The sequence below is a fragment of the Bombina bombina genome, chromosome 2 (genome assembly GCF_027579735.1).
Source record: "Bombina bombina isolate aBomBom1 chromosome 2, aBomBom1.pri, whole genome shotgun sequence".
In the NCBI taxonomy this organism is placed as follows: domain Eukaryota; kingdom Metazoa; phylum Chordata; class Amphibia; order Anura; family Bombinatoridae; genus Bombina; species Bombina bombina.
The window spans coordinates 747,266,959-747,282,470 of record NC_069500.1 but is presented as its reverse complement, the minus strand read 5'-3'; the positions used below and the strand labels follow the sequence as shown (position 1 = coordinate 747,282,470).

At 37.8% G+C, this 15,512-nt stretch overlaps 1 protein-coding gene across 2 annotated transcripts in view; it reads left to right on the top strand.

The window, feature by feature from the left end:
- The first annotated feature begins 239 nt into the window (after window positions 1–239).
- Window positions 240–15,512, top strand: part of PTBP1 (polypyrimidine tract binding protein 1) — a 45,681-nt gene continuing 30,408 nt past the window's right edge. Inside the window, exons 1-3 of one of the 2 annotated variants that reach the window (XM_053702833.1) lie at window positions 242–346; window positions 1,603–1,633; window positions 8,930–8,999. In XM_053702833.1, the coding sequence (XP_053558808.1) occupies window positions 339–346; window positions 1,603–1,633; window positions 8,930–8,999 (109 nt within the window). In that variant the 5' untranslated portion in view covers window positions 242–338. Of the gene's footprint in view, window positions 347–1,602; window positions 1,634–8,929; window positions 9,000–15,512 lie in introns of both variants that reach the window. The other variant, XM_053702834.1, reaches the window with a different exon arrangement.

The window sequence follows — 15,512 nt, the reverse complement described above, 5'->3', positions numbered from 1 at the left end:
TTTAATGTTTTTTGCAACATGTTATGTATATCTTAGGCAACATTGTTCGTCAAAGAAACTACAAGGCATGCTAATAGCACGGGCGTGTCAAGCTGCAGAGTGGGCTGTTACTTCTATAAAATTATCCTCCTCTCTTTAGTTCGGCGGGAATAGAAGAAGTAGATCTCAGCTCTTAGCACCGCCCTGGATTCTAACTGACAACTTTGAAGACCAATAGGATCACTATATTTATACGTCACGGCCGGGCAGCCATTTTGAGTGTATATGAGGTGGCCGTCGAGATCTAATTCGGTTATTGCGGCGCTACCTCTCTGTATCAGTCGGTTTCCTTGTGTGCCATGGAAGGGTGAGTACAGAAAACAGCAACAAACTTACTAGCGTCGCTTTCAATACTATTGTAGTAATATAGATTAAAATGACAAGCATTGTTGAATGTGTTATTTTTTTTTTAATTTAAATTCTAATTACTAAAATATTAGCTGATGTGCGCATACTGAAATACGCATTTGTAGATGCAGAGAACTTCAATGTGTAACATTAAGCGCATGGTACTGGCGCGTATTACAAATACTCTTATTCTAATGCGGAGTTTTGGAAGTTGCCTCGTGACATAGATGCCACATCAGTCCGAAAATACAACTTTTATGTTCTAGTTTGTTTGTGGCGAAGTTCGCGCGGTGCTTCGCTGTTGATGTGTCTAGGTACGGTCATCACAGGTACAGCTTTTTACGGAGTAACTAGTTACACACCTCCATGTGGTGGCACTCTTTAGTAAATTGCTCTTTTCTTCTGTTGTCTAGTTCCCCATACGTGTGCCCTGGCCGCGCCATAGTTTCCATTTTAGATTTGCATACGTGGTCTGTGTCTGTGCCATTTCCTGGTTGCCTTGGGGCTGCGGGCGTGGGCGACTTAACTCCTACTTTGCTGTATTTGCATAGGTAACATCAAGGGGCAAACGTAAATGACTTGACCACCAACAATATTTTAAGATCCTGATGGGGAGGGGGGTATTTGGACATTCATGTATGCCTCGTGATGTGCATCTTAACAAGAATATCACTTTTTTTTTTTTTTTTTTTACTTGATTGGTTACAGGGGTCTGAACCAATAATTTGGTTACTCGGCATAGTAAGGTTTTAAAGTTTTGAAACTGAAGTTCCCTAATGTTAACTTTTCCCCATTGTCTGCACAATGGGCTTTAGGATCAGACTGTAATTAGGCTGTGTAGTGCTCCGCCAGTGTGCTTACTCATATCCTGTGGTTGTGTAACCTACACTGTTCTGTGACCGATTGCAAAGCTTCACCCTCCATTTTGTATCTATCTTTACATTTTGTTGTTTTTAGCGTTCCTTTGAGGTATACAGTAGTTTGTTTCGTTCATCCAGGTCAGAATTAATGGGTTGACTCCATTGTTGTACTGGTTTGAAAGCATGGTTAAACATCAAAAGTGTGAAATAACTTGCTAATAACTCTAGTTTAAACAAGACCTTACTACGAATAGTTTATTTTTGAATGTGATGTTAAAACTATGTTCACATATACATGCATTTTATGAGCCGGATCACTAACATTTAACACTATTTTTTTTTTTTTTTTAAATAGAATTGTCCAAGATATAACAGTTGGCTCAAAGGTAAGAATATGTGAAATTTATAGTTGACCCACAATTAACGGAGTATAGATTAATGATTTTTTTTTTTAATTTTATTTTTTCCCCTTTTTAATCTCAGGATGAGTTTTTAGGTATTGGAATTTCAAACCTTTCTTCAAAACCTTGTTTTGATGCCTAATTATTTAAAACTCTTCCACTTGACATATTGAGAATAGCATTAGCACAGAAACCATTCCATTAAACTAGTTAAACTTTGTGTCCGCATAAGCTTTTATCACCCTCCCCCCAATATGATATTGACCTACAGTTTGTTGTGTTTATAATACACCTTTGTTTGCAATATGCTGCCCGTTCCACTTAGGATACTATCCAGTTGCTATGACACTCGTCATACTTAGCCAGTCAGGAATGTAGTCTGAAATTACTATTCTTCACTGTGAAACTTGAGGCCAGCTCAGTGCTTTTCATATCTGAATAAACTTAAAAAGGCCACATAGGTTTTCCCTATTTCCACAGGGTTATCTTGTAAATCTTTCATGTGAGAGAAGTGCTCAGTAGCATTTTTTCCCCCTTTTTCTCAATCTTTTGTTGGTGTCAATTCTTGGCTATATCACTGCCAATATTATGTATAGCTTTTGTATTATTCACTTTAGAGCTTAAAATAAATATTTGTATTTTTGATTATTGAATGCTTATCTGTGTGTATGTATTCATTCCCCAGACTTGTTAATCATTTGCATGTATCTTAGATTAATCTGTAATTGGAACTCTTGATAATTCTGTAAGGAAAATAAATGAGAAAATAGAAATGTGCATGGGTGAATTTCAGTTAAAACATTTTTTTTGCATTCTATTAGAAAAATGCTTCTAGCAACAGTTATTAACTGTTTTTTTTCTGCGGCATATGCACATATCCTTTGAGGGCCTGTGCACCAGTATTCAAACAGCATGTCTGCTCAGATTGCTGGTTTGTATTCTGTGAATGCATACTTTGTTTTATACAAAACGCCACTTATAAGGCGTGTGAATGCTGGTGCATGGGCACTTACATGATATGTGCATATGCCACAGGAAAACCACCCAATATCTTTTTTACTAGAAGAATTTGATAATTGAAGTATATTGCAGAAATTGGTTATTTCAAATTGAAATACACCCATGCATGTTTCAGTTTGATCATTCTGTCCCTTTAAATACAACTGTTCTTGTACTTGAGACTGATTTCTACATGGGAGGGTACACTTTTTTTTTTTTGTTAGTCTTTGGAATGTGCAGTCTGTTTACCCCACCCTGTATTCATTGCATTCATGTTTATCTTCTATATTGTCACAGCATAAGCTTTTTTGCTCTAGTCTTTGGGGAGGGGCCTGCCACTTTAGGTGAGCTGGGGGGGAGTTGGTTGTTAGCTAGTAAACTTTCTTCCTATTTACTAGAATTGCACACACAAAGTATCAATCTTAGTGCTGTTATGTCAGAGTATTCTATTGTTGCATTATAGCCTGCACAGAACTGTGTGTTTTATCCCTGCAAATGGGTTAAAAAGTTAGTCTGCTCTAGAGTTGCAAAGCAATTTACTTTAGATACCTTGAAATACTCAGTGGGCAAGTGTAACTATGATGTTACAGCTAATTACTTGTTTAAACCTCTCAATGTGTGTCTGTTTCTAAGCCACTACAGACAGCCTCTTATCACATGCTTTATTTGCTTTTCACAACAGAATACTTCTAGTTCATGTGGGCCATATAGATAACATTGTGTTCACGCCAAAGGAGTTATGGGTTGGCACAACACAGTACTAAATGCAAGTCAATAGATAATTCGTGATCAAGGGGCTGTCAGAAGATGCTTAGATTGAAGGTCATCAGAAGTAAAAAGTTAAGCAAAACTGGCATGGGCAATGAAGGGATTATCTATTTTTTTTTTTTTAAACAATGACAATTCTATTGTAGATTGTCCCTTTAAACTTGTTAAATAAAATGCTCTAATGTGCAAGAATATACTATTTCACAAGCCCCTGTAGTTAACTCTTATGTTCCTTAAAGGGACACTGAACCCACATTTTTTTTTCTTCAGTGATTCAGATAGAGCATGCAATTTTAAGCAACTTTCTAATTCACTCATATTATCAATTTTTCTTAGTTCACTTGCTATCTTTATTTGAAAAAGGCATCTAAGCTTTTTTGGTTCAGTACTCTGGACAGCACTTTTTATTGCTGTACAAATGTATCTACCAAAAATGGGCTGGCATCTAAACTGGATTCTTGCATTTCAAATAAAGATAAGAGAATGAAGAACATTTGATAATAGGAGTAAATTAGAAAGTGGCTTAAAATTGCATGTCGTGAATCATGAAAGAAAAAAAAATTGGCTTGTGTCCCTTTAACATAACCTTTTTTTCATGGTGAAATCCAGCATGTGAACGGTACATTCCAAAATTGCGTGCTGTAATTTTGTGCTCTATAAATCTAACGCAAAATAAAGTTCTGTTCAGGAATTGCCGAGAAGTGGTTGGTCGTTCAAAGAACAGCCAGTGAGCCCCAAGGCAGAACAGTGATGTGAGATGTCATTGCAGAAAATGCAGCATGTCTGCAGAAAGAGCAGGACACATGCAGGAACTGTTAGCCCTATAACTTTGTAGTGCTGCCTCACAGTTCTCTTCAAACAGACCTGTGTTCTGGTGGCACTGTGTCAATTTTCCTTAGTACGGTGCATCCAGGGCAAAGTGCTGTTTGAAGTGAGCAGTCAAATATGCAGTAGCGCTGCAAAGCAGCAGCACATTGACTGGCTCTCAGAGATTTCCCAGTCTGTTTATTCTAAATGTAAGAGCAGTGCATCTTTTTATTACTACATTTCTATGTTAGACCAAGAGAAAAGGAAACAGCTTTATTAAAGAGACATTTTTACATTTCTTTTTTTGTATGCAGCTAATTTGCAATGCAATAGTCAACTACTGCACTATATATAAATCATAAATTGCTTTATTCTTCAGTTAGTCAACACGTTGGAATTGAACTAAAAATGACCTGCAGAACATTTTTCACTAAAAAAAATCTCATCGCAGAAAGTAAAGAAAAGTTCTGCCTCTGGGAGACAACGTACTGTAGCAGCAGTTGTATAGTCCTGTAAAATGTGTACTGTTAATCTTTGCAGCTGCAGTGCTTGTGGCTCCAAGCAGGACTTTAAAGTGGCAGTTTACTCAAATGTTTTCCCCTACTGCGCATGTGCAAGATTAAGTGTGTATGCATTTGTGAATGGCTGATGGCTGTCACATGGTACAGGGGGAGTGGATAAAGCATAACTTTTTAAAATTGTCAGAAAAAAAATGTAAGGTGCACATTTTGTCTTATTCTCTTATCTTTGCTTTGTAATTACATTTACTAAAGGTACTATGTACACACAAGTATTTATATTAAATAATCGTTAAATTGCATGTACTGGAAGCTATTCCATTTTAAAGATGTAAGTAAATGTTCTGAAATCCTAACTTTCCTTTTGCAAGCAGTTTGGATAAAGGGTTTTGTTCATGTCTATTTAAACATTACTATCCCAAGGTATCTGGACAACATACTAGGCTCCAATACACATGAAAATGTACATAGTCCACCAAAAAAAAAAAAAAGGGGGACTTATAAAAAGTTGTCTACAATCTTGTATTTTGCTACTGTAAAGGGGAGGAAGCTGAAATTGGAGGTGTGATCAACATTCCAAATAGATATTTGAGAAGCAAAGCAGTATTTTTCATTTCCCGTTAGAAGAAAGAAAAAAAAGTATGGTGGAAAGCTACTTGACAATTCAGTTACAAGGGTCCGAGGGGGAGCATTATCCATTTTGCTGTCAGTGTTCTATAGCTTTTTAACTAACCTGTGATTAGTAGTTATGCAGTGTTACTTGTTTAAAGAAATATTAAAATAAGTCTTGAAAAAGGTCCTAAAGGTTTTAGTTGATATATTTCTAAACAGCACATCCTGTCTCCTAAACCTTTTTCTGGCTTGCTAGTTTATTACAAAATGGTGCCTTAAAGGGACAGTATACACTCATTTTCAAATAACTGCATATAATAGACACTACTATAAAGAATAAGATGCACAGATACTGATATAAAAATCCAGTATAAAACTGTTTAAAAACTTACTTAGAAGCTTTCAGTTTAGCTTTGTTGAAAAGGCAGCTGGAAAGCCCACTGCAAATGGCAAGACACTTTCCCCCCTCCCCCTTCTTTTGCATATGAAAAGACCCTTTACACAAATAGGAGCAAGCTGGAGAAGGTGTACATCAGTACTCACATAAAACTTTGGGGCTTGGTTAGGAGTCTGAAAATCTGAGCAATGTTGTTTAAAAATAAGCGAAACTAAACATTTTTTTTTTAAAAAACTTCATGGGCTATATAAATCATCTACAAAACATATATGCAAAGAAAAAATGAGTGTATAATGTGCCTTTAAGCTCTAGCTTTTTGAGTCAGTGCATTTGTGTGCAAGCATAGTCTTTTAGAATACTACAGCAGAACCACTAAACACAGAATAGCATAATCAGTAAATGCAGTTCTATTTTCCCTCCCACTGCACCATGTGACAGCCATCAGCCAATCGCAAAATGCGTGTAGGTATTACAAATTCTTAGTGCGTGCTGTGCTGGTGCCTCAGTGTGCATATACAAATATTGTGCACATTTAGATATTGGAATTTGATAGTTGTGTTAATTTGTGTGCTCTACCTGAATCGTGAAACTTTTTAATTTTGACTTGTATAACTTAAATGATTATTGAACTGCTTGACTGCTCATGTCTTGGCCTTGTGAGTGTTAAGGCAATGCTTCATGGTTGTTCTGGGCGGGCGAGCAATTTAACACTACTACAAATGTTTAACTCACTGATTTTCTTTTTGTTCTGTCCAAACATGAGTTCTCATGTGACGGTATTGCTTGATCCCCCCTAATTAACCTGGATTCTGGCTGACAAATGGGTTAAATTGCTTTCCCCCCCAAACAGGGGAAATTTATTTTTTTACACACTGAATGTATGATTAAATGTTCATTGAAGCCAAGCCAATTCCTGTAAATTAATGAACCACTAGACACCTTTACAGCATGGTGAGTGATTAAAACTGGTGAGTCTATAAGAAATTAAATGTAATTTTCAAAAGCATTGAAAGTTAATGTATATTTGAAAAGAACACTGCTGTGCTCCTTAATTTGTTTTGACTTGCACTGCATTAGCTTTAATTGCCTTTGCAATCTGCTTTAAATTTTATAATGTAAAATGAGTACAGCAGATAGTCTGTCTAGCTAAAAGGTACCACATCGCAGTTGTTTGGTTGGGAATTTTGTGTTTTGCTTTGTATTTGTCATTAAAGCAAAAGGTGAGTGTGCACTACCAAATTGCATCATTTATCATAAATTTGATTTTGTGCTGCAAATATTTTAATAATTTCACATTAGCTAACTTTAGGTCCATATTTGCTTAAAGGGACACTGAACCCAATTTTTTTTCTTTCATGATTCAGATCGAGCATGCAATTTTAAGTAACTTTCTAATTTTACTATCAATTTTTCTTCGCTCATTGCTATCTTTGTTTGAAAAAGGCATCTAAGCTATTTGTTTGATTCAGAACCCTGGAAAGCACTTGTTCATTGGTGGATGAATTTATCCACCAATCGGCTAGAACAACCCAGGTTGTTCACCAAAAATTGGCCGACATCTAAACTTACATTCTTGCATTTCAAATAGAGATGCTAAGAAAATGTGATAATAGGAGTAAATTAGAAAGTTGCTTAAAATTGCATGCTGTATCTGAATAACGAGAAAAAAAAAATTGGGTTCAGTGTCCCTTTAAAGTGATGGTAAATTCAAAGTTTTTTTTTTTTTTTTTGTGGGGGAAAAAACCCCCAGGAGTTTTTACCGACGTCGTGCACAAAAGATCCTTTTTTTTTTTCACATTGAAACATGCAGAAATGCCACAATTGTAATTGGACAACGACAAAAACGTCAGGTTTTGAATTTACTTTGAATTCACTTTGAATTTTAATCTGGTGTCTAGTAAAATCAGCCAGGTGGTGTGACCATTAAATAGGTCCTTGGGGGGGGGGGGGGAACTGCATTGTGGTGCCATTTGCTGATAGTTGGTTTACCGCCAAAGCAGGCTGATAGTATTGGAACGTTTCAACGTAGTCTCTTTAAATGGACTATAAATTTAGACTTTCATTCTTAGTGAATGCAAATTTAAACAACTTTTCAATGTACACCTCTTGCCTAATTTGCTTAATTTTCTTGGTATCATTAAAAATTACCTGGGTAGGCTTGGTAACAATGCTCTGCTGATTCGTAGCACGTCTTGTCATTGGCTAAAAATGTGTTCAGCTAGGTGTTCATAAATGCTTCTGATATACATCCATTACCCATTTCATTATGTGGTTATTTAATCTTAAAGTGACAACTGTAAAATTATTTTCATGGTGCATATGAAAGCATCAAAACTATTTAAACTTCTTTTGAATGTAAGATTTGCTCACTTGTAAAAACTCCCCCTGTTGTGTGAACTGCAACTTCTCACAAGCATAAAATCAATTTATGCAACAGCACACATGCATATTTTTTTTTCTTCATTGTTTGCTTGTTAGTGCCCTTATAGGTCCTGTCCCTGTAAATCTAGTATGGGCAGAGACGCCTGCCCCAACTTTTTTTTTTTTTTTTAAATTTTTTCTTTTCTTTTAGAATTTCCCCTTACTCAATCTCGGAATGAATGCCGATTCTGACCTTAATTGTTTGTATAAATATTGGAAGGTAGCTTTAGGTGTTAGCTTACAGAATGCTTAAAGGGATATGAACCCCCCCCCCCCCCAAAAAAAAAAAAGATTGACAGATCAGACTTTTTTTTTTTTTAAAAGGTTTCCAATTAAGCAAGTTTCATTTGTCCCCATGGTATTGTCTGTAGCACCACATGGCAGGAAATATTACTGACATATATAGTGCGCCAGGCACATGCACGGTCCTGATTCTACATCTGGTTTTCAACAAGATACCAAGAGAATAAAGAAAATTTGAAAATGGAAGTCGGTTAGAAAGTGGTTTTAAAGTTGTGCGCTCTATTTCTGAATTATTAAAGGGAAAAAAAATTGGGTTCTATCTCCTGTTAAGGTGATTTTCCCATGCAACAGACTGATATATTGAAAATAATTCCAACAAATTTAGCTCTGAAGTATAGTGGTGTGCTTTTTTATTTTCCTCACACTTTCATTGTCTTTCCTACTCTAACCCCCCCTTTTTTTTTTTTTTTTTTAATATGGAAAAGCATTATCACCTTTTTATATTTTCTTTTCCAGCGGGGATCTGACGAGCTTTTCTCTTGTGTTACTAACGGGCCCTTTATCATGAGCAACTCTGCTTCTGCAGGTAAAGTTTCTGCCTTTTCTGTTTGGTTCTTTCAACTGTTAACTTCACTTAAAGCTTTCAGTTTTTAACTTTCTGAACTAATGCTTTTTTTCACCTTCATTTGAATTAGAGGCATAATACAACTGTTAGTCTCTGTCATCAAATTCTATGTTAAGTGATTTAGAAAACGTTATTACTCCTTTATGCTTGGCTAGTTTTTAAGGTTTTGTATGTGAATGAAACCCCACATTTTTCTTTCATGATTCAGATAGAGAATGCGTTTTTAAACAACTTTCCAACTTACTTCAGTTTAAATTCCTTTTGTCCTCTCGATATAATAATAATAATAAAAAAAAAAAAAAAAAAAAAAAAAAAATCAAAACTGCCTAGGTAGGAACAGCAATGCTCGACTGGGAGCTAGGTTTGTGATATTAAAAGCCAGCTCGTGAATCTGAGATTATGATTCAAGCATTGGAGATGAGGCATATTAGGGGTGATAAATAGCTGTAAGTAATCCTCCTTTTCATGGTATTAAGTGTTTCTCATCACTATTTTTGTTTTTGGTCAGGGTAGATTACATTTATATCAAATTTTAATTTATTTAAATCCCAGCTTAAACCACGAGTTTTCAGACCATTACTGATTTGGTTATATATAGATATAAATATAGATGAATCATTGGAAGGTGAACTATCTCCAGTTAAATTGGTGTATTAATTTTTTTTTTTGTCAACTTTTTAGCTGTGCTTTATTAGGAGAAAGTTACCTTAAATTTTTTAACTCGTTTTATTTAACTAAAACTAACATTTCATTTGTAAGGCTTGCCCCTCCCTCAAATTTAGGTCCTTGAACAGATCTATTGCACTGCAAAAACTCTATTCATTGAGCTTCTTGAATCTTAGTATGAGTTAATTCTTTGATCATAGATTTGCAGGGGAGCAATGGCATTAAAGGAAAAAAATTAAACTTACAATAATCTAAGTTAATTCTTTTGGTATACATTGTTGAAAAGAATATGTAGGTAGTCTCCGAAGCAATGCACTACTGTGAGCTAGCTGCTTGTGATTCTCACCCAATGTGTTCAGCTAGGCCTCAGAGCATTGCTCTCCTTCAAAAAAGGATACCAAGAGAATGAAGCAAGTTTCATATTAGAAGCAACCCATGTTCATGTCCCTTTTTAAGGTCTATTTCTCAACTCTATTTTATTACATTTCTGTTTTGAAGAAGTGACATTGTTTCTACGCACACAGTTTTGAGTACTACAGAACCAACAATATTGCCCAAAATCTTTGAGACCTCTGGGAGAGAATGCTATTGTGAATGTATTAATGAAATTTACTAAAAATATTAAACATTACAGCCATGAATATACAGCATCTTGCTAAATAGTTAAAAACTAATCTGTTTAAGGATGAATAACCTTTTAGATAATCTATCTTAAATAGAAACAATTAGATTTTTCCTCAGCGCATTTTAAATAAAAAACAAACTAAACACAAATCCTATTTAACTCCAAGAAATCCGTTCCCCCTACTTTATTTTTTATTTCTGTATCCTTCCTGTTTTTGGTAAATCCTGCTGGAGTACAAACCCATTATGCTCTAGGGCAGTGGTTCTCAATCCAAGTGTCGATCTCCAGGTACACTACCATCTGCTCCCTGTCCTGCACTGTCATCCTGAACGGCTGCTACATATGCAATGGCACTCTTGACAAGCCGGCCTGGTATTCCTTATGTTTGGAGTGGTGAGCCTATCAGAGTGTGCAGCAGGGGCATGTTGGGTTGTGGCGCACAAACATGGTAGTCAAGGCCCGGTACTGGGCAACAGCTTGGCATTTGGGAAACCTAGGGTTAGCTTTCTGTGTCAGTGGATTTGTTGTTAAGGACATGAAATAATCATTTTTCTCCCCAGGACCTTTTTAATAGGTGAACCACCCGGCTGATTTTTAAAATCTTAGCCAATATTAAGCTAATATTTTTTTGATGTTTAGTGCACAAATTATTAGTTACATTTTACAATTTATTTTGTACTTTGGATAGCAAATAATGTAATATAAGAAAGTATTACTCTCTTCCCACTTGGCTAGTTTATAATACCTCCCAGCTGGTAAAATTAGTCTGTTTGCAGTCCTTTTGATTTTTTTTGTTTTGTTAGAGATCATGTAAGAATCCTACAGCACTGTACTGATTTTATATGGATATAAAACTCACGTTTTTTTCCCCCTTCTGATTCAAATAGAGCATTCAATAGCCCTGTGCCTTCGGCAGCTACATTAGCTGCTGAATGTGGCCACTTTCGGCCTTCGGCTCTTATTGGAGCCAGACTTAAAATTTTGCTCAGATCTTAGTGTGATTCACACCTATGATAGTGTGTAGACACATAGAAGTGCATGGGTGGTAGAAGGTAAAAACACACACACCTGGGCAGCACAGATGTGTGGGTGAGGAGAATGGTACACAAATTGGCATATGCATGAGTGAAGGGGGTACACCAATAGATACGTACCTCCCCTTATCCAGGTGTGTATTGTACCCATCTGGATATGTCTGACACCTGGGAAAGGGGGGTAGGGCACATGTCTGAGGAAGTGGTAAAAAGGTCACACACTAACTTATTCAGTGCTGCATTACAGCCGGACTGGTTGTGGCTGGAGGGTACATGCTCACATATACACATGCATGGGGCCAACACTCCTTTTGCTGTGCAGACGGCTGCCCGTTCTCACTCACCATCTTGCGGTGTCCGCTGGTATATCAGGGAGGTGAAGAATTTGCCTTGGCTGTATCTCAGACTGCCCAACAGCTGGAAGAGGACCAGGTGATGCAGGCTGAGATGTCCACACATTAATATGCACCATCTCTTAAAGTGCCATAAAACAGGTTGAGATCTGTGAATATCCTAAAAGGGCTAATTTAAAATAGTTTGCATTAAAAAATTGTTTACAAATTGCTGGCAAGTATATTAAAATAAGCAAATTGAATTGCATAGCTAAACTGCAGTGTTTAGACACAGGCATTGTATTTCACCTGAGTTCACAGGTTCTAGGCATGCTACCAAAAACTACAATTCAGAAACTAAAAAGAAAGGGTTAATGGCTAGGCAATGCAGTCTAAATTTGCAGGTAAAGTAATTAAAGTACATATATTTTGCTTTATCCCCTTTCAAAGGGGCTTTGGATGCAGAGGCTTAGGCTTCGTGTACACTTGCAGTGTGACACAGAGATTGACCCCCCCCCCCTTGATGTCCCCAGCCCTTCAGATATTTATTTCGATCTATAAACTGCCTGTAGATTGGAGCGCAACAATAAGGGGATGAGACTGCATCCCATCAGGCTATATATTTATATAAAAATATACTGCCTCTGTTCTCCCCAGGACCTTTTTAGTGGGTGCACTACCCAGCTGATTTTACTGACTACACGGCTAAAACTGTAGCCAATATAGAGCTATAATTACCTAGTTTCTCCAACATAGGTGTGTCCGGTCCACGGCGTCATCCTTACTTGTGGGATATTCTCTTCCCCAACAGGAAATGGCAAAGAGCCCAGCAAAGCTGGTCACATGATCCCTCCTAGGCTCCGCCTACCCCAGTCATTCTCTTTGCCGTTGTACAGGCAACATCTCCACGGAGATGGCTTAGAGTTTTTTAGTGTTTAACTGTAGTTTTTCATTATTCAATCAAGAGTTTGTTATTTTCAAATAGTGCTGGTACGTACTATTTACTCAGAAACAGAAAAGAGATGAAGAATTCTGTTTGTATGAGGAAAATGATTTTAGCAACCGTAACTAAAATCCATGGCTGTTCCACACAGGACTGTTGAGAGCAATTAACTTCAGTTGGGGGAACAGAGTGCAGTCTCTTACTGCTTGAGGTATGACACATTCTAACAAGACGATGTAATGCTGGAAGCTGTCATTTTCCCTATGGGATCCGGTAAGCCATGTTTATTACGATTGTAAATAAGGGCTTCACAAGGGCTTATTTAAACTGTAGACTTTTTCTGGGCTAAATCGATTGATTATTAACACATATTTAGCCTTGAGGAATCATTTTATCTGGGTATTTTGATATAATAATATCGGCAGGCACTGTTTTAGACACCTTATTCTTTAGGGGCTTTCCCAAAGCATAGGCAGAGTCTCATTTTCGCGCCGGTGTTGCGCACTTGTTTTTGAGAGGCATGGCATGCAGTCGCATGTGAGAGTAGCTCTGATACTTATAAAAGACTTCTGAAGGCGTCATTTGGTATCGTATTCCCCTTTGGGTTTGGTTGGGTCTCAGCAAAGCAGATACCAGGGACTGTAAAGGGGTTTAAAGCTTAAAACGGCTCCGGTTCCGTTATTTTAAGGGTTAAAGCTTCCAAAATTGGTGTGCAATAGTTTCAAAGCTTTAAGACGCTGTGGTGAAAATTTGGTGAATTTTGAACAATTCCTTCATGTTTTTTCGCAATTGCAGTAATAAAGTGTGTTCAGTTTAAAATTTAAAGTGACAGTAACGGTTTTATTTTAAAACGTTTTTTGTACTTTCTGATCAAGTTTATGCCTGTTTATCATGTCTGAGCTACCAGATAGACTATGTTCTGAATGTGGGGAAGCCAGAATTCCTATTCATTTAAATAAATGTGATTTATGTGATAATGACAATGATGCCCAAGATGATTCCTCAAGTGAGGGGAGTAAGCATGGTACTGCATCATTCCCTCCTTCGTCTACACGAGTCTTGCCCACTCAGGAGGCCCCTAGTACATCTAGCGCGCCAATACTCCTTACTATGCAACAATTAACGGCTGTAATGGATAATTCTGTCAAACATTTTAGCCAAAATGAACCCTTGTCAGCGTAAGCGTGGCTGCTCTGTTTTAGTTACTGAAGAGCATGACGACGCTGATATTAATATCTCTGAAGGGCCCCTAACCCAATCTGAGGGGGCCAGGGAGGTTTTGTCTGAGGGAGAAATTACTGAATTAGGGAACATTTCTCAGCAGGCTGAATCTGATGTGATTACATTTAAATTTAAATTGGAACATCTCCGCATTTTGCTTAAGGAGGTATTATCCACTCTGGATGATTGTGAAAATTTAGTCATCCCAGAGAAACTATGTAAAATGGACAAGTTCTTAGAGGTGCCGGGGCTCCCAGAAGCTTTTCCTATACCCAAGCGGGTGGCGGACATTGTTAATAAAGAATGGGAAAGGCCCGGTATTCCTTTCGTCCCTCCCCCCATATTTAAAAAATTGTTTCCTATGGTCGACCCTAGAAAGGACTTATGGCAGTCAGTCCCCAAGGTCGAGGGAGCGGTTTCTACTTTAAACAAACGCACCACTATTCCCATAGAGGATAGTTGTGCTTTCAAAGATCCTATGGATAAAAAATTAGAAGGTTTGCTTAAAAAGATGTTTGTTCAGCAGGGTTACCTTCTACAACCCATTTCATGCATTGTCCCTGTCACTACTGCCGCATATTTCTGGTTTGATGAACTGCTTAAGGTGCTCGATAGTGACTCTCCTCCTTATGAGGAGATTATGGACAGAATCAATGCTCTCAAATTGGCTAATTCTTTCACTCTAGACGCCTCTTTGCAATTGGCTAAGTTAGCGGCTAAGAACTCTGGGTTTGCTATTGTGGCGCGCAGAGCGCTTTGGTTGAAATCTTGGTCGGCTGATGCGTCTTCCAAGAACAAGCTACTAAACATTCCTTTCAAGGGGAAAACGTTGTTTGGTCCTGACTTGAAAGAGATTATCTCTGATATCACTGGGGGTAAGGGCCACGCCCTTCCTCAGGATCGGCCTTTCAAGGCAAAAAATAGACCTAATTTTCGTCCCTTTCGTAAAAACGGACCAGCCCAAGGTGCTACGTCCTCTAAGCAAGAGGGTAATACTTCTCAGGCCAAGCCAGCTTGGAGACCAATGCAAGGCTGGAACAAGGGAAAGCAGGCCAAGAAACCTGCCACTGCTACCAAGACAGCATGAAATATTGGCCCCCGATCCGGGACCGGATCTGGTGGGGGGCAGACTCTCTCTCTTCGCTCAGGCTTGGGCAAGAGATGTTCTGGATCCTTGGGCGCTAGAAATAGTCTCCCAGGGTTATCTTCTGGAATTCAAGGGACTTCCCCCAAGGGGGAGGTTCCACAGGTCGCAGTTGTCTTCAGACCACATAAAAAGACAGGCGTTCTTACATTGTGTAGAAGACCTGTTAAAAATGGGAGTGATTCATCCTGTTCCATTAAGAGAACAAGGGATGGGTTTCTACTCCAATCTGTTCATAGTTCCCAAAAAAGAGGGAACGTTCAGACCAATCCTAGATCTCAAGATCTTAAACAAATTTCTCAAGGTCCCATCGTTCAAGATGGAAACCATTCGAACTATCCTTCCTTCCATCCAGGAAGGTCAATTCATGACCACGGTGGATTTAAAGGATGCGTATCTACATATTCCTATCCACAAGGAACATCATCGGTTCCTAAGGTTTGCATTCCTGGACAAACATTACCAGTTCGTGGCGCTTCCTTTCGGATTAGCCACTGCTCCAAGGATTT